This window comes from Acyrthosiphon pisum, chromosome A2 (assembly GCF_005508785.2).
Source record: "Acyrthosiphon pisum isolate AL4f chromosome A2, pea_aphid_22Mar2018_4r6ur, whole genome shotgun sequence".
NCBI lineage: Eukaryota > Metazoa > Arthropoda > Insecta > Hemiptera > Aphididae > Acyrthosiphon > Acyrthosiphon pisum.
In genome coordinates, this window is record NC_042495.1 from 65113258 (window position 1) to 65134866 (window position 21609).

General features: G+C 31.2%; 1 protein-coding gene across 1 annotated transcript in view; it reads right to left on the reverse strand.

Moving 5' to 3' along the window:
• Positions 1–11813: 11813 nt before the first annotated feature.
• The window catches only part of LOC100160452, a 90984-nt gene continuing 81188 nt past the window's right edge, over positions 11814–21609 (reverse strand). Inside the window, exons 5-6 of the mRNA XM_029490792.1 lie at positions 18823–19057; positions 11814–12343 (exon numbers count right to left, since the gene is read on the reverse strand). Of these exons, the coding sequence (XP_029346652.1) occupies positions 12279–12343; positions 18823–19057 (300 nt within the window). The 3' untranslated portion in view covers positions 11814–12278. The remainder of the gene's footprint in view (positions 12344–18822; positions 19058–21609) is intronic.

A 21609-nucleotide genomic window follows, 5' to 3' on the forward strand; every position in this document is an offset into this window, starting at 1 on the left:
GTGCCCGCGCACCAGGGTGCTGGGTGCGGGGTGAGGTGGGTCATTCCAGTTAATAACAAATAATTTAATTTACTTGTTAAGCACTGTGCGAGCTGCCCCCCACCTAGCTAGTAGAGCTGCTATAATATTATACAATTATACAATGTACCCGGCGGCCCGAGGCAGTATATTTGACTGCCTTGGCTGTCGTTTTGCGCATGCGCTATTCACAATATTGTATGTGCTTACACCCTTATGCCACCACCCATGCATCAACGTAGGCGACGCCAGCAACTGCCTCGTCGAGTGTCGATGTCGAACCTATAGCGGTGGCAGCGCGCGCCTGTCGCAGGATTAAACTGCAAGGTTATTATAGCTTGTAGATTAAAACGTTACTGTGACGTGACTACTTGAGCCATTCTCCATTTTCATGCAAGTTGTATACAAAAAGAAATTAATATTAAATATAAATTTAGGTAAATATAATTACAAAATTATGAAAAACTAAAAAGTAAAAATTAACTAAAAAATTTCGCCCCGATAAATATTGCGCCCTAGGCACGCGCCTTGGTGGCCTATGGGTAAATCCACCCCTGTAAGCCAGTATATAAATTAAATGTTGTCCATTAAATCATTTTTTTTTTGTTAATTTTAATTATTATATGTATTTTTTTTTATTGTAATACAAGTATTAGTTATTATATTATCGCTATAATTTGGTCTGTAATAAATAATTGAGTTATGTGTTGCCCCCGAAATTAATGGAATTAAAAAGTTAATTATATTTTGGGTTTTAGGTTGATGATTTTTATTGTTATAATAAGTTTAGCCAAATTATTATTGATTTTCAAAATGGTAAAATATTTAACGAATTCTCCATATTTGAATGCTTAATTAAGTACTAAATACTGTACTTTTTTATACACAAACACACTACAATTTACAATATAATTACCACGGAAAATGAAATATAATGTCCAAAATAAAGTCGTATTGTATTATAATTTATAATACATTCATTGATCCAATAACATTTGAATATTTTCAAATTCATATTATGCTGCAAAAATGTAATACATTTTTTTTAACGTAAAATTATCAATAATGTAGTAAAATAAAATCAAATTAAGTTGGCAGGTACTTTTAATATTAAAAATGTTATTATTTGAATAGTCATTTTTTATATTCATTACGACTTTAAATATAATATACTACGTACCGTAAATCTCTGGTATGCGCCTATTTAACAAATATATTTTGTAAATAAATGCCTATCGGTTGGTTAAAAGATGATCTTATTCAGCTTGTTGTTCTTGTTATTCCACCTCTCTGTAATAATACAATTAGGTACCTATAGGAACGAAATTAAATTATACATGTTAAGAAATCCGAGAACCATTATGAATATTGTTAGATATTTTCGTGTTACGTTGTAGGTAAGTTAAACAATACGGTAGTCGGTTTAAATCACTAATTTTAAGGTTAACTATTAATCTATATACCTTTTAACTTATATATTTATTGGGAATGCGTGTTGTTTTTAGTTTTTTTTTTTGTTAGGTGAAACACAATAGTAATATTATTACGTACCGCAAAGCATTGATAAATTTATAATAACATATTATACACTTTAATATATTATTAAACAAAATTCGATGTGAGGTTACGTTTAGGTTCATTTATATTAATATTTTATTCAATAATGTGTTCAACGCACATAAATCTATATAAACTTTACAGAAATTTCACTAGAACCCCGTCTAATTTTGGTCCATAAACCCGAATATTGGTCGAAAATAAAGGTCTAAACTTGTTGATATTCTTTGTCGTCCGTCATGTATTTACAACTAAAATATTAAATTATTAATATTATACATCAAGCATAATTTCACATAATATAATATCGCATATTTATATACATAGATAATATTAATACATTAAAGTTGAGTCAGGATAACTGGAAGTTTAAGGGAGTTGTTTCGAGATACCTAACTAAAATTTAATACACTAATAACACTTTAAGGGAAGTAAAAAAAAAAAAAGAATCGAGTTGACAAGTATTTAGAGTTATCGTGAATATACTGTATTTTGTTTAGTTACCTATACTAAAAAGTATTGCGCCTAATCTACTCAATATATATTTTCCAATACATTTTCCCGGACGCTTACTTTAAAACGTAGTCTGCGAACCACCTTCTGTGGATTTTCTGACTAAATTTATGAAGGAACATGAAGCTATTCAGGCGTATGGTGAGGCTAGTCAGGTCATTGCAAGTACCTATGATTTACACCACTTATAGTGTGTACTTACCAGTTACCGGTCTATCAATAACTCTTTATACTCTACTGAAGGTGATTAAAGAATTCGTACTATTTAATTTTTCCCTATTATCCGTGCCAGGCTCAAAGTCTCTGACGGAGCTGCCTGTCATTTCTACCTAAGAAGCAAAACTCACAACAGACATCTGTGACCTTGAATGCAGCAAGCTATCCTCCTAATAACGCTCATCGATGATTTTTTTTCGGAAGACGACGTTTAATACTAAATGTTAACTTAAACATTTTTAATATCATTAAATTATTGTTATAGATCATATCATTGACATTAGTTAGCTATTATTGTTACCATACAAGTCATGCTGAATATTATTCATATTTTTATATAAAATAGTAAAGTTGTTATAGCACTTGATGTGCTGAAACATTTTTGAAACTACAAATAAATAAATAAAAACAGTGTTAAATATATTAAAAAGTAATATGATATCATTATTATAATACGTTAAATATAACAAAATAAATGTTTAAACGATATATGTATATATTATATAAATGACTATACCAAAGTTCACGATTATATTATTTTGCGGTCGTTGTTTTTGATTTCAAAAACAACGCTTTATAATATAATAGTTCATATCTATAGCACAAGCAACAAATTTCGGATGAGAAACCGCACAGTTTTATGACTTATAAAATATTTTCTTATTTATTCGAACTCTTTCTTGTTTTTCGACTATAAGCACAGACCATATTTTAGGATATCTGTCGTATGTACACATTTTTTCTACTGCTCTCGAATAGAATCCACCCTTTAACCCTTACGACCATCGTCGTCCCACCTTCACATAAGTTCCGCAGCTTCATGTCATACTATTTCTGGCTCGGTTTTTTTTTTTTGTATTTTCCCCCTATTCATCATATATTATTTTCTACTACGAATATTTTCTAGTGGTCACATTAAAAAAATGGTAAATGAAAGTGTATTTTTCATTAGTAACTACTATTGAATGATAAATGAGATATTATCATTATTATTATATTGATCATTATATTTACTATCAATTTTATCTAAGAAATTCAACCTTAAAATAAAATTGTAAGTCTCAGAGTGTACACAATAATTATCACGGAATTAATTGTGAGCATAATGTGAGTTTTGCAGTATGGCGGCGCACATACTGCATTAACATAATTTTTCATGTTACTTGGATAAAATACTATTTTTCATCGGCCACAGGAGCCCTGCAGAATCTTCGTCGTGTAGACGCAATTACATTTATATTTACAGCTGTACGACATACATTTATTTTTAGGATGCTAATTTATTCCTAACGATCGGGATTTACACATTATTATCGGTTCTACCCTACATAAAAACCAAAAAATAAAAACGTTTAAGGAATTTTGTAGGAGTTTTCTTGCTGAGGGAATTTTTCAATATAAAAATGTAGTGTCGGTGTTTTCATTATAGAATTCATATCTCCGCAGTTTGCTGACACCCGATTCGCCGACAAATAAACCAGATTTTACAGTTTCATGAACATTTCCCAATTTTCCGACAACGAATAACGAATATTGGATAAAAATAAAATAATTATATTATTATAATTGATGGAATGTTCACATGCAATGTTACGTTGCGACTGTGGTTGTCGGAAAATTAAATGAAAAACAGATATAATACGTGTTAATCAAAACACCATAACCATGCAACACAAGCAGTGTTGAATCAGCGTAATCAAATATAAACAGTTTTTAAAAAGCCGAATGTTTATAACAACAAAAATACTATCCATGTTTCGTGTTTTTAACAATTAATGTTATCAAACATTTTAACCTCGAATGCAGAAGAAATAGATATTCAATATTTTTGTATTGCTGAGAACAAGTTTTTTGATTTTTAGTATAATGAAAAACTTTAAACTAATAACATTTAATTATTTTTTGAAATACATTATTTAATTTCATCAATATTTCATTTGCATGTGCATATTATATAAATAGTCCATGCGAGTTTTCGTTATATTATTTGTTTTACCAATATTAGAATAATGTATGAAGATTCTTGAATTTTATTATTATGATAAATTTTCTCATAACAATATATTTTGAATTTTATCCATTAAAAATAAATAAAATATGTTTTTTACTGTACTTGTCAGCAAATACAGCTTGTATTATCGTATATTAATCAGGTAATTACAAATTTGGTTTATTAATTTATGAAATTACTGTCTTAATAATATATTCCTTCCAAAATAATTAAATTAGCATCTATTATTATTTTAATACGTTTTTTGTTTGTTACTATCAGTATAGTTTTAATAACCAAACGTACACTGAAACGTACGATAACATAAAATACAAATTAAATATAAGTGACGGATAAGATTGTATTAAATGAAAATGTCAACTCTGTATATTATCCATTGTATCTTCTATAAAAAAAAAAACAATATTTTAAGCCTTTTTAAAAAGAAGTAATTCCTTTTTTTTTAGTTGTATATTATTCTCTTTGTTCCAAAAAGAGTTAACTTATAGTTTTATATAATTATTTGAAATGCTGAAAATACTTGATTACATTTAAAAACAAATATAAAACAATTAAAACGTAATATTTTAATTAAAATAATAATTTTTATTTAATTATTTATTTTGGTTTGTAAATGAACTTTGGTTAAGTAATGTATAGCTCATGAACAAATCATTAATTATGAAGATCAAATTAAAAACGATTAATAACTTTTTATTTCTAATTTCGAAACAACTTACAATCATTTTTATTAATACTATATATTACTATCTATACCTAACTATTAGTATGACTGTTATGGGTTTGATTACATCAAAAAGGTAACCAAACTCACGGATATTTAATTTTATTTCTATTACATCATAATAGTTTAATTACAACAAAAATAAAATTGTCTCATTTTTTTTTTAACGAATGTTTAATTTTAAGCCAATTCCGCTGACTGGCAATATATATAAACTAAATTATATTATTATTCAAGGGCATAATATTATAATACAGTAGGTAGAAAATAAACAATATTTATTTACAATAATTAATATAAAAGTAATTCCTGTGATAACCAGCTATAGACAATTTTATACACCTTAAATTATTACACACACTTCATTTTCAAATATTCTATGATTTTATTACAGGTAATCGATAAGTGTCAAAATACTTAAATATTAAATAAACATTTTATAAATCTATGTACATTGTAGGTAATATAATTTTCAGACAAATTGCTTATTTTGTCATGTTCTCGAGAAAACCACTGGCAAAGCAATGCTTTGAAATTATCTTTAAATTAGATTTACATCAAAATTTTGTCATTTGGAATTGTTGAAAAACTCACATCCGAACAAGATCTGAAGAAAATCACAAAAAAGTTACTGTAAAAACAGTTTTCTGTAGTTTTTGTATTATACAACTACACAATGTGACTAAATTACCGCCGTTGAATACACTTTGAATACTTGAATGTAATTTATGTGATTACCAAATAACAAAAAGACAACTCAAGTTATCTATAAAATCACGTAATAATTAAGTACCTATATGACTAATCGGTTTATATTGTATTTATGTTATTATTTTAATCTAATATTAGAGCCTATTGTTTTTAATGGTTTACAAAGCTATTATACACGGGTCTGAACAAAACTACTTATGATATTAAAAAGGATTATTTAAGGTTGTAAGAAGACATGCTGATTTAACAATCACTGAACGTATATAAATAAATAGGCAATGAAAAATTTAAAAAGTTAAAATATTATCATAACTTGACCTATATTGAATAGTAATTAAACAAGTTTAATGACAATATTTGTATATCAACAACAGTTGAATATTATGATATCGTTTATAGTAATGACTATTATTTATCGTCGGACGAACTGAAAAAAAAATCTTCATAATTTCCTACCGATCTTAGTCGTCAGAAATCAGAATTAATATCTTGATATGGTACTTTGACATCTTTGGTTGTACTTTTTAATTACTGGTAATTTCGAGTATCATAATATAATAATCTAGTCGATATAATATATAATATGGGTAATAACTAATACCTACAGCTGAGTGTCGGATGACTTGAGTCGGGAGATGGTATTCTGCGCCAATTTAATCACTTGTAATTTGTGTCACCAATAGGTTCATTTAAGAGCGTATGTAATTTGTGCCAAAGTATAAAAATATCTAAAAAAAATTTTATTTTACCAAAATTAATTTTTAGATTTGGCTCAAATTACATATAGGTACATCATCTCGAGTCTCGATAACTCAAACTTCGTCAACTAAAAAACCTCGAGAATTTTTTCCGCTATTTCAAATGTTTGTTGGTTGTGTTTATGTTATATAACTCGAAAATGCACAGTTCGAATTTCTTTTTGATCCCTCTCGAGATTCGAGTTATCGGAACTCGACTGTATGAATAATATCACACGACGCATGGGTATCACAGTTTGATGCGGCAAAACGTTCCGTCCATAATAATAATAATATACCGAAATCGATTTCACAACACCGACGTCGTCGCATATTATTTTTACTTGGTGAAAATGCTGCAGCAGTATTCATCGACGAGTTTAATCGTTTTTCTCACCGAGTTTAATTGCGTGTAAGCAATATACCGTACAGCACACATTATCTGCAGGACGATCGGAACACCATTATACGGATACTTTCCGGCGTGGAAACATAATAATAATAGTAATAACAATAATATTGTTATCACGGTAGTGTATACACCGTTTTACATAGTACAACAATCTCAATATTAATGCTCCGATGGGCGCGTTAATGTCCGTTGCTCCACCATAAGTCTATGATCGAACGCTTTATCATACCACAGGCAGCCTGCGGTGTAATAATAATATATTGTCTCGTTTAATCATGCGGACTTTTCGTCCTCGCTTTGATAATATATCGAACGAGATTCGTCTCCTGTGCGGCGGACCAAGGGATCCGTGGCAGATGCAGCTGGCAATTAAACCGAAATCTGCCAAACCGCGCGTGGTAAAATCTGCTGGTAATTAAATTGTCCGAACGGTGCGGAGCACGCGGAAAAATCCACTGTTGATGCAATCGACCCTGGTTGAATAATGTATTCGTTCGACGGTCGGAGGACTCGAACACACTCAAACGCGCATAATATAATATGGGTAGGTAACGTAGACATTATAATGTATATTGTATATATTATACTACAAGACCGATTATGACTGTAGTTCCAGCGGTCTGACTGTGAATAGGTACACGACGATGGCTGTTGTAAGTCTCACTCACTACTACCGTTGGCGCATTCCGTCGGGGCAATTATATGGCACAGTAAACCCGAATAACGGTCACCGACATTTTGTTCAGACTTGATACAAATATAGGCGGTGGGAATTTATTTGGAAAAATGGAGCCTAAAAATGTGCTGAAAATGTGTACGTACGTTATTATGAAATATGTGTCGCAGCTATTCGGAGGTTTTCGATTCAAAAGTAGTGAAAATGTTTCTGTTTCAAAAGAAAACGTCCCCTATTGGGAGGTAGATGTCAAGGGAGATTTAGGTGCAATATTAATATCGCACCACAGTATAGCGTGGGGGTTTTACATACAACAATCTCAATATTAATTCTTCGATGCGTGAATTAATGTCTGTTGCTAACCATTTCATAACCCAAGGTCTATGATCGAACGCTTTATAATACCAACACCCACAGAATAATAATAATATCTCGTTTAATCAAATACTCTTGGCCCTCGCTTTGATATCGAACGAGATTCGTCTCTTTGTGCGGTAGACCAAAGGACCCGGCAGACATAGGTAATTAAACCAAAATTGGCCATACCACGCGTGGCAAAATAATATAATTATTCGACGGACAGAGGACGCGAACACTCACGTATAAATAGGTTGGTACGACGATGGATAAGTCTTACTACTACTACTACTGAATTCTGCGTGATACAAATAAATGTATTATTATTATACCCTGTGAATATGGTTGCTGCAGACTGCCGAGCAAAATATGACCATGGTATCCCGCAGGAGGAAACAGCTGCAAATGCACCAACACATAATATATTATTATTGTATAGCGTCAGAGCGTTGCCGGTTCGCGTTGACCCTTTTTTGGTACCTACCTATATATACCTAATTGGCCACATTTTAATTGGGGTCGCTATCAAAGTGGTTAATTTCCATAAACATCACGAAACGCGATACTTACGGTACCCGAGCACATATTCTCGTTCACCTATATACCATAATATACAGGGTGATTCGCCAAGCACGCTCATCCCGCGGTTGTATCCGTTGGTAATTGTGCATACCATGAGTTTGAACAAACAATTTTAGATCTTTTTGGAATTTTTAAATAGACGTGACTATATTACGTTCAAAAACTGATTTATTATGCCGTTATTTAGAGGGTTATGTGACAAATTTATTTTTTTCAAATATTAATAAAAATCATAATTTGAATAGCCTTACCAAGGGATTATTACTTGACTAAACTATAGTGATCCGTGGTATCTTTATAACTGCAGTGCCAGGAATATTTTGACATTGGATCGAGTAACGCGAATCGATCAATTTTAAAAACCACTGAATAAATTGGAGTGAGCACGATTGGCCGCAAAAAATCTGTAGGTACCTTTATAATATTATGTATTACACCGATTGTTTATTTTAACAGGTGTCCTACTGGATCGCTTACGCTGCAAACGTCTCCGGTCAAAACCGATGAATGTGCAACAATAGTAATAATACACAGACACTGTAACGAGGTCAGTTGAACCTATTATTACGATATTAGTAATCCGGCAAGGAAGTATTTTTATTCTTTATATGGATATGTTTTCCATATAGCTGGGGGTCTGAGCACTTGAGTATGAGGTTTTTATCAATAAATAATAGACGCGTTTGTTTTTAAAGTTTATAATAATTGTTAGTCTATTTTAAATAGTACTTTTATGTAACGGCAGATAATAATACTGTATCGATGAGTTCGCTCGTATCGATGGCGATTGTCAAACCGTCTGCCGCGTGTAATTTTAATAATAGGTAAGTATGATAATTTGAACGTCAAAAAGACGTATCAAGTGTGTATATTTTCGATTTTGTGTTGGTCAATTCGTATTTAGTGTATAATTTATAGGATGTAAAAAACATTACAAAAACATTTTAAATTTAACACCCTCCACGCTACAGCTTTGATCGCGTAGTTACACGTGACACGGAGTTCTGGGATACGCGCGCAATTCACTAGTAAACATTTACATAAAAATAATAATAGTATATAGGTCACGAGTGAAAATACACATTAAACGTAATAATTATTATTGTTGATGTTCAACGCGCACCATCGTAAAGCATATTATTATTATTTTATGCACATACGTTATAATAAAAAATATGTATATACGCAGTGAGAATTTCGTAGGTATAACTACTATCACATTCAAAAAGTTTCGAGAACCTTTTCTATTGTCCCACAGCCGCCGCCGCCGCCGTTATTACCGCAGTTTTCGTATTTTCCGAGCTTCGCACCAAACACATTTTGCCTATGTACCTACCTACGTACCGTATTTTTATAGTTTATACTATTTAGTTGGCTCAATATTATTATAATAGCGCCGTTATAATAATTATACAGTAAAAGAAAAAAAATATTACAATATAATATTCTAGCAACTATTTTGAAAACAACTATTATACGCAGATCTCGCAAACGTAATAATATTTCAGTCCAACTTTTTTGGTAACCCGTTTAGTATAATATTATAATAGTACGAAAATAAATCATCGCGATTCTATATTAAAATATCACAAAACTAAGCGTATAATATATATTATGTAAGTATATATGTATTGTTTTTAATTATATTTCGTGCTGAATCCTAGTTGAATTTATTCATTTAGTTTTCAATTTTAGGCGTCTTATAGTATCACATTTGTCACATTCTTCACAGCATATTTTAATAAAATATATAACATTTATAAGGAATATATTATTCGCATACTGACGGGTTAGTTTCAATTTATTAAAAGTTTTCTTATACAACATACATGCGATGTTGCTACTCGACTACTGCTACTGCAAATATAAATACCAATAATAATTCACTTCAAATATTAGTATAACATTATTTATTGTTGATATTATTATTGGAATAAATTATTTTGTTAATTTAATTCTAATATTCATAACTTACATTTTAAATAACAATTATTATTAACTGCACTCCAAGATGTAAGTAAATGCGTATCAGAAAGTCGAAGTTTATTTTATAAATAATTGCTATTACGCCAAGATCAAAAGATATACTTACTTTCTAACGACCACCATTCAGCTTATTTTACCTTCAAAATGTCAACGTTTTACTGAACTCCATGCGTACCTAGTAATTTCAGAAAATATAGTTTCGAAGCACTATTTACTAAAAAAATGTCTACCGATAAAATATATACGCTAAATATAAAACGGTTTTATAGTTGTCACGGTCAAAATAAATTAGAGCTGTGTAAATTAAATAATAATAATAATCAATTTGCATTTCAAAATCAATAAAATCAATAAAATTTACATTTACACTATTGCGTACCTATTTAATGTATCTACATTGTGGTTATAAATTAAAATTGTAAAATACTGAACAAGAAACGTTCAAGTTGAATACAGCAGTCTACATAGTTTACGGAAAAATATATTTAACATTTTAACTTGTATATTTAGTCGATTGTAAATTATTGCTCGACAAAACGAATTAAATCTTTAATCGAAATGCCAATAAAGAAAATATTTAATATTAAAAAAGTGTATAATTACACTTAAACGCAATACATTTTATTTGTGCGTTCATTGGAAATTTACAAAAAAATGTTCATAAATTAACAAAAAAATATTTATTTGCTTACAAATAAGTACTTTTAAAAATCTTGATAAGGATGATTAACGTTCGGTAATTATAACGACTAATATTTATACTTGTATTTATAGCAGTCGGTAGTTAAGTTGGGTAGTTTATACCCTTAAATAATTTTTAGGTACATGTTTTTGAGTGCGACGCGTATACAAACATAATATTATTTGTGTACCAATTGTATTAATTAATTAATTATTCTCTTATTTCACCCTCAGAAGTGTTTTACCTATTTATAGAAATCATTTTAGTAGGTATGTTAATCGCTACAAAATGAATGAAAAGAATCAATTTGTGTTAAAACTTAGGCTTTGCAAGTTTGTACAAATTTAACTTTGTCAGTAACTTTGCCACACAAAACTTTTAATACATTTTTTATCACCTACACGTACAAGAATAAAATAAAATAAGCCAGAAGTCTTTGAAACTCGAGTAATTCTCTTGTATGGAAAAAAAAATAATGATAACAATAAAATATTATATTTTTTTTCAGTGATACACAAACGACAGTAATCTACGCAAGGATGTACCTAAATTGACTACCAAAAGCGCCGTCTTATCGTACGAACAAAACAACAACAACAACAACAACAAGAACAACACAATACGATTATAATATGATTATTTATGCACCAATGGTTTATTCAATACAAACATTAAATCATAACAAACAGAATTGGCGTCTTCTCCGAAGTTTATTCACCTAACTAAGTTATTTTTTGGTTAACGATTATTCAAAAGTCGAATAGATATTGTTATATAATATGTATTATTAATATTTTTATTAATTAGTGTACATTTTTAGTTGAATATATTATATTATAATATTATACAATGTAATAATATTAATAAAGTCGTTAAAACGGAACTTCATAATAACCGATAAAGTACTCTATGGATTTTTTTTCCTAAAATCATTCTATATAATATACAACATAATACATACATATTTATACGAAGATAGTTTTTGGATTCCAAAATAACGCGTCTTAAAAATGTTACAAATTTACATAAAACGAAAATCAACGAAGTCACTAATGCGGTCGTTTATTTTGTATTCGGGTTTTGGATTTTTACATGGTTATCTCATCCATACGCTGACCAATATCACAATCAATAACGAATAAGAAGACGTGTGTGATGCACCTGAAAAAAAAATCAAAAACATAATAGGTCAGTAAACTTTATCGACCGAGTAATGTAACTCGCAGCAATAACCGTACAATAAAAATATCATATTGTTATTTATTATTTAATAATGATACCAGAAATCAGCTGTTCTCGCGGATTGGATAGAATATTATTAATATTATTAAATATAGCCATCGAATTACTCCGGTACCGATGCGGGACTTAAGCTATGGTCTGCAGTAAGTTTTAATTCCCTAACGTACCCCGTGTCATTTTGCACCCTCGGTATGTATTTAATCGGGAATGGAGAGGGACGATTAAGCGCATTACAAAAGTCAAATATACCATACTTAATATTACTTAAACTCCTCGAAAATGTACGTTTTTTTTCGACTTTAAATGAGATTAAAATTCGAAATCTTTAATATTATGGAATGGATTATAGAAGCGGTGACGCGATGGCCGAGATACTTGGATGTGGTAAGCATTCGGTAGTAATTGCTGGACCTCGGGTTCTGTTACTGCCGATATGAAACTAAACTGTAATGTGCGTTAAATATTATATTTTAATTTCAACGAAGTAGCCAATCATATTGTCTCGATTACTTTCAGCTATTTTAACTGTGATGGTTCTTGTTATTATTATTTAAATTTTTAGCTAATTTTATTTGTTATCGTTATATAATTTCTAATTAAATTTATATTAAAATATAAAAACATAACTATTTAGTGAAATTAATATTAAAACATGAAAACCTGACTAATTAATTATTGGAAATTTAAACGGAGGAATAATATTATTTTTTGTCAGGTGGCACTGTGAGAGTCTTCCTACTCTACAATTAATGTTATTTTATGTCACCACACTTACTTAATATACCTTGTCGACTGTCGTATAGATTGTAAATAAATAGTTTTTTTTTTTAAAAAAAAGGAATAATATACAGATATAAAAAAGTATTTTAAATTAATATAAGAATATAATAATATAATTATTATAATATACCTAACTGTAAGTACTTTAATAAATAATTGGTTCAAAATTATCCTCTACTGTAGTTATCATTTTTTGTTACTCAATTATTTTACTTGGAAATAATTTTAAGGATATTATATATATTATGTGAAAATTATAATAAAAGCTTTATATAATATTAGCCTTAGATATAAAATATAGTAATTATATGTATAATTTATACTTAAAACAAAATAAATATTTAATTTATATATAATAATAATCATTCTAACTGATTTACAAATTTAAATTTAAAAAAACGAGTTGGCCGTACTTCAAAATTGCAATTAAAATTATTTTGAACATAAAAATATCTTATGTCTATAGACATCAAAAAGAGTAGACCTTTTTTTTTATTTAATTAGTGTACTTTATTTTGACGTAATTTTTCAATATTAAGAAATTTATTTTATTATTATAATAATCATTCTAACTTATTCAATCACTTATATAAAAAAAACGCGTTAGCCTTTCAAAACTAAAATAAACCTTTTTATTAACAGTAAAAGCTCTCACGTCTGTATACATAAAGAGTGGTACATTTTATTTATTAAATTTGAGTATTTATTTGCATATTGCGTATAGTTATATTTTTAACACTAAGGCTTTAACAAAACCAATTCTTTTTTCCTCAGTTTTTGTTGGCTTCAAGTTTTATTCATTATAATTTAACCATAAAAAGTCATCTTGTAAAGGAATTTTCGTAGTTATCTTTTTCCCCTGTTAACTCGTTTATAAAGTACATTTATTTAAAATAATTGCTTTTAGGACGCATATTTTTGCAAATCGCACTTGACAAGCATGACAAAGTCCCGAACAGTTTCATATTTTGCATTATAGTCTCTGCGTGGTACAAAAACAAGATGAGAAAAACCCAAGAATATTGGGTAACGATTTTGATAATACAATTAAGTAGGTACAAACATAAAGTACAACAAAACGATAATTATAATACACAGAGCATAAACATTTTTTTTCCAATGTGCACCAACTAAGTCATTTCTAATATTATTAAACTAATATTTTTCATCTCTCGTCAATCAGATATATTGTTGGCATTAAGTTTACGCGTATATCGTAATAATTATATATTATGTATTTTAGTATACAATGTTGACTGTTGTGCAAGTTTATACACGACGTTGAAAAAAATATTGTTTTAGATACAAATATATTAGTTTTCGAACGGAAAATTACAATATACGAACTTTATTGATGAACGATTATGATAGTATTACATAAACACCGTAAGTAAGATGTTATATAATATTTATGCCGGATCATATTTTAATGTTTTACGCAGAGACCCAATTAATGAACAATAACAGCCGCGGCCGCGTAATAGTTACGTTTTCGTATGAAAAAACACAAAAAATTAGTTTTGCATCTAGAAACACTGCTGTAATAAATTATCCTTAAGTATATCGTAATAACTATTATATTAGAAATACAATATTGACTATTTTATTTAAAAGTTCATATTATATGACAGGGGTGGCCAAACCATGGTTCGCGTCTTAACATTTTTACTAATGTAATATTAGGTATTATTTCTTTTCCTGCTCTTCATAGTATTATTTTACTTATATTATTGTGTAGCTCGCCACTTTTTTATCGCTGGTAACCTCTGATATTATACTATTCCAAAAAAAAATTAAAAAAAAAAAAAAGTTTGATAAAATATAAACATTCAAACGGAAAATTACAATAATATGTGAACTTTATCAACGAAGGATTACGATAATAACATAAACACCGAAATTAAAATTCCATATAATATTATATTTTATGCCGGATTTAATATTTTAATGTTTTACGCGAACGAATTAATAACAGCAGCCGCGCAATAATTACGTTTCCCATATAAAAAAAATACAAAAATATAGTTTTGCAACTAGAAACACTGCTGTAATTATCCTTATTATAATAATGTACACTCGTATAAATTATAAAGCATATGTGTGTGTGTGTGTGTGTGAGTGGGTTTGGAAGTTCAGACGAATATGCAAATGTTGGAATGGCATGCATAGTATGTATGTGTGACACGTTTTATGTTACTACTGCAGCGGTGCCGGTGTTCGAGAAATCATTTTTACCGTTTTATTTTCACCACCAACGACTGCAGCCTATACGCGTATTATGGTCGTGGTGAAAATGAAATGTATATATATATATACACTATGAAACAATAAAATAGCTATAATATTATATATAAAAAAAAAAAAAACAGATCGAGAGTAACGGTTACGGACGATAGGTTTTTGTCAATATATATACGCCGCCGTCGTTGTGTTTTATACATTAACTCCGCGCGTACGATATACTACTACCGAGGTAGAGGTATGTATAAAACGTACATAAAACACACGCGTGGAGTCATACGCGTTGAATATAGGTATAGGGTTCGAAACGTTTTGGCGAAATGATGTGCGCGTTTACTGTCTTTTTTTTTCTTAATACGAAACGCGTTTTCTGTGCGATCCTTTATTAGTAGACACATCGAAAGTGTCGTTAGACAAAAAAAAAAAAAAAAAAAGAAAAGGAAACGAAAAAACCACACGAAATAAATGGCGACTATCACGCGCCCGTGTCGTTGCACACCGTCGCAACCTATACGTATTTATATAGGTACATTACACACATATTATATCATCCTCATTCGGATCTTGTTTTTCTATTCTGTCTTCGGCGGTTTCCGTGGAAATAACCTTTCGTTATTTCGTTCGACGTATATCCACGCCGCGGTGGGTCTTATAATTTTATATACTCCCGCTGAGATCGATTTTCGCAGAATTCGCACTATATACGACACGCGCCTATAGTGCTAAGGGTAGTGTTAGGTACCTAACACTCGGATATAATATGTATGCGCTCGAAGGTGAAAAAAAACTGCAAATTCTGCAGGATTTTTTCGGGGCTTGTCTCCATCCGGGTGTCTTTATAATACACTTAAGAGTCGCGATGAATCATTGCACTCCGAAAACGGTTCTGCGCAGAACCCGGTTTATCGTCTACTTGACGTTTCGTCGATTATTCTGTCTATATCGGTAGGTACTGCGGTTAGGTCCACGTGAAATGTTCAATACATTATGTATAAAATAAGCTCACCTAGATTGAAAAGTGTTTTAAGTCCGTTTCGAGTGTGTGACTAGTGAAAAAAAAAGAAAGAAACCTGTTGCTAAGGCCTGGTGTATATAAATCGCTGGTTGGTGGATTTTCAAACACAATAAAACGTCTTCGTCTCAAAGGCTGTAAAGGTTTAAATATATTATTGTGTGGTAAATACAGGGTGGCCCGCTGAATTTTCCCGTTTTTACATTTTTAACACTATAACCGAAGAAAATCACGACGTGACATACACTGTACTACCCGCTACGAGTGGTTTAGCGTTCTACGCAGTATATTATCTGCACTGGGTATATCGATGGTATTATAGCGCACAGACATGGTAAGTGACATTTTATAAAATGTTCAGGCCAGGTATTTGAAATTGTTTACCCTCATCAAGTACAGTATTTATTCCAAACAACAACGTTATCTATTGGATTAAATATTAACCATACACATACAAAACGTGTACCTGGTGCAGGCTAGTATATTATATGAAACAAAATATGGGGAATTTTATACAAAGTTTAACTTACAAATTTCAGCCAAAAATATCACTATTAGTTATTACCACATCTGCGCACTATATTATATTCTTTAATCTCAATTGTGGGTGAACCACAGGCCAATGATCGTAGCAGTTATCGTCAGAGTAACAGTGAAATTCGAGTGATGTCACCTTCCATGATGACGGAATTCGCTATGATGGTTTTCGATTAGAACAGAGTGCGTATTCCCTAAAACATAGGTCTATGACGTCGTTGTGTGACGGAGAAGTCAGCCGAGTTGCCATAGACGTATATTTTCTGCACTGGACATATCATTGGTCAGTGCACATATGTGGTAGGTGACATTTTATAAAATTTTCAGAGAAGGCATTTGAAATGGTTTACCCTAATAAAATACAGTATTTATTTCGAACAAAAACGTTATTCAACTTATTAAATATTAATCGTAGCCGTATCAAATACGTACATTTCCCCGCCACCACCCATTTCAATGTTTCGACTTTTTCCAATGCCAATATTTAATGCTCCATTCCTGCCAATTCCTGCCACCACTCCCGGAATTCCTGCATAGGCCCTTGTATTCCCAATGAATGAAGCTCGATTGAAGATATAGTCTATCTCAAATCATGGTATGAAGTATTGGAATCGTATCCGTAATGCGATAGGATGTCGGCAACGTGCATCCCTATTTGTTACGAAATTATAAAAACGTAATCAATCTATTGATAACGTCCTTCATTTATTAAAAGTTGTTTGTTTGTAGGTATCAGACGTTTCAGTATTGTATACATTTTAATATGGATTAAATATTATTTGAAATTTGAAATTTTTAAATAATTTACCTATATATTATTGATATAATTTAATAAATTAATAACGTATGTCATGCCCCCCCTCCTAGGAGACTTCGATACCGTGTTAGGTTAAGGCCACAGTCACCAGATTTGGCCAAATCAGTGACTAAAGCCTGATTGTGTGAACCAAAATATGTGAAATCGTATGCAATGTTTAACTGACTTCAGTAGAAAAAGTCACTTACCATTCTTATGCACACTATATTATATTTTATATTCTCAAACCCTCAGTTATCGTCAGAACAACGGTGAAAGTCGAGTGAGGTCGCCGCCTCCCGCAATGATGGAATTCGCTAAGATAGCTGGTCGGAAGAGGGGGGGGGTCGATGTCGCGCAGTTTTCGATTAGAACGGAGTGCGTATTCCTTATAATAGGTCTGCGACGTCGTTGCGTTACGGAGATGTCGGCCGAGTTGCTGTGTGATATATGCGATAGCAGCAGCTCACAAACACACGCACGCAAGTGCGGTATAGTTTACGTATTATATAATATATATATATAGTATAAAACAGACCATCGAGCAAATAAATTGCCTTCCACACGACTGGAGACCATTACATTACAACGACGCGAAGAATGTGCCCTTAATCCCCCGTAAACCCATTTTACACTACATTTTTCACCCGCTCGCTGGTCGAGAAAGTCTATGTGTGTGTGTGTGTGTGTGTATGTGTATATAAAGTGTACGTAGTCTCCTCCCCCTTCCCCTTGCTCCCGCAGCTCCCTTAGACCGACAGATTTTTCTTGGCGCGCAGATTTTTATTTTTCTTCCCCGGGCCCTATTCCTCCACCGACCGCGCCCACGCCATCGAGAACAGTCTACAATGGGCGTTATACAATATAATAATAATAATAATAATAATAATAATAATAATAATAATAATAATAATAATAATAATAATAATATTTATGACGATAACAACAATAACAATATAATACTCGGACGATATGTAATAATATTTTATACATGTATGTATATGTATTGTGCGCGCGTGTCGTTATATTTACCTGTAGACGAGAACGTGCCCAGAATCGAAGCCAGGCGAGGTTTCTCCTCGTCCAGCACCGTCTCGGCTGACGTTTTGAACACGCCGTACAGCTCGGCCACGCACCGGATACGCATCTTGCCCACTTTGAAACTGTTCACCTCCAGCTCGAGCCCCACCGTGTTCGTCGACCGCCACGCATCGTCTGATGCCGCCAGACCGGACGACGACGAAGACTGGCCGTAACTCGAGTTCATCTGTAACCACACCACACCGCACACGACCGTCATGTTTATTATGGGTATAATAATAATAATATAAACGTCGATATTATTTATTATCACGTGCGCGTTATATACATTAGTTATATTATTTAGGTGTGGAATGTTTGATTACATCACGTGCGCGCCAATCGATCATCGATAGGTACCTACACGCCGCTGCGGCTGTCATTCGCGATGCAATTAATTACATGTCATCGCTGTAATTATAACGCCACGCGTCGTCTATAATATACCACGGTACCATAATATCATGGTAGTCATACTAGTCATAGTACCGCGTAATTGGTGTATGGAAACTTCCGTACACCGTAGAAAACATCATCATCACGTATGCCACGGTGTCTATACAGCGCGTTTTATTTGAGGCGGACGATAACATTGCTACGGCTATGTTTTTTACTACCTAGAAATTTTTTGATTTTCCTAACCTCACTGTTTATGTTTTGTTATTTTATTATTTTAGTTTTTGGTTTGCTTAAAAATTCGAGATATTATATACAATTTATATACGGATAAACAATCGTACTACAAAAATTCATAAATCGTTATTATATTTATGCATAATAAGTACAATTTTTATTTTCTAAACCTATCCAAGAAAATTGCCAAGTACAAATAATACTCTGAAATTAAAAAAATATATATATTTTTTCGAATTCTTAAAGTGTATACGTTCATAAAAAAAAATAAACAAAACATAACATAGCAAATCGAGCCAGATAAAAAATAACTACCGACAGAGGAGTCGTGCGATATCCATATTGCGGACCACTTGTTGTCGAAATTATAATTTTTCTCTGTGTTCTCGTGGTCCAAGTTTGCATGTCCTAAATATCATGTTATTTATTGTGTTCCTACGACCTATATTAGCTACCTCCGTGTATTTCGCGTATCGTATACACGTACAGGTACAAAACGTTGTCGTAGTGTTTTCGGCGTCGATCGGGGTCCCCGCAAGGGAGATATGGATTTTCATATAAATTCTCTGATATCAAAAGCAATTTAAATGGCTAACAAATTATTTATGGTCAGGACGACGAAAAAAAACGGAATTCATACATTCACAATATTATAATATATTACTAGGATGCGTTTATTGCCCTCTTGGTACTAGAACGCGTTTCAAATGCACGTGCGTTTTGACGTTTATGGCGGACATTTGTTTAAATATATATATAAGATACCGCATGTTCAGACATATTTCATGGTCGGGTCTATATTATAATATTCACATTGATATCGGATGCTGAACTTACAAAGTTCTTATCTGTCGATTTGAATCGGACTTTTGCTCTTTCGCGGAGGTGTATAAATACGTCGCGTCACTTTATATTGTATTGTATTTTAACAGAGCACGTTTAAAAAAAAATAATAATAAAACGCGGTAATATAACAATCGATACGTCTGCCCAGGAAAACGACAAAGTTTTAACGATATTTCTTTTCTTTTGCGTATCTGATATTTTATTATTATATAGGTACATTGCAAACGAGTTTTTGCTTTGTTCACGGGCAATTGTGTTTTATTAGCTCCGTTAATTTGTTTATTGTGTACTCTTAAAATTTGCTACTGCCGATAAATGCTCGTGACGTTTGTTTAAGTTTTTGTAAATGAACGACCGCAGTCGTGGTATTTTACAATACAATAATAATATATTTTTATGTATATCTATTATTAATAATTTTAAATTTAATTGCATGCTTGTTACGCTGGGGTGGGGATCGAAAAATATTACTAAAAATAAAACCTTAGTAGTGTAATAACTGATTATTGGAAACTAATATTAAAATATAAGTACGGGAAAACTGAATATATTATGTTTCTTTTACTAGAAAAATGCGAGTTGGTATAAGATACCTGTGTTATTTTCATTTTCCATTATGCTGTACGATGATAATGTATTTTTTAAATTATTTGAGTGCAAATAAAATACATATTATCCGTGTTTGAAATGTGTTTTTTAATGATCTCTCAACGATTCCCTTTGATGTGCGCATAACATTATTCTGTGGGATCGTACCTAATAAGCAAACACATTGTTGTGAACCAAGAAAAAAGGGTATTTCCAATCATTCGATATTATATCCCATAATAACATATTATTTACATTGAATCTGTTAGATATGAGAGAATAACGAACTAACAATATACAAAGACAAATACGTTTATTTGACATAAAGTCGATTGGATATTAGGTACATTTTTTATATTAGGGACGTATAAAGATCGGTTTATAATATTAATATTAATAATTGGGCATATTAAAAATATTTAATTGGCATTCTAGACTCGACACACGTTTTTTGACAATCATTAATTTAATAATTATTAATCACGTTGAATATGCACACTCATATTGTGCCCAACTTCGTAATAAATTTTAATTGGCCAGTATAACCTTTTCAACTTTAAACGACAATTTATGGTGAAAAATTCAATGATATATTATTATAGGTGTCGTAATAAACACGAGGGGTATAGCTAGGAAGAGGGTAAGGGTATGAAAACAGAACAGCAGGTATAT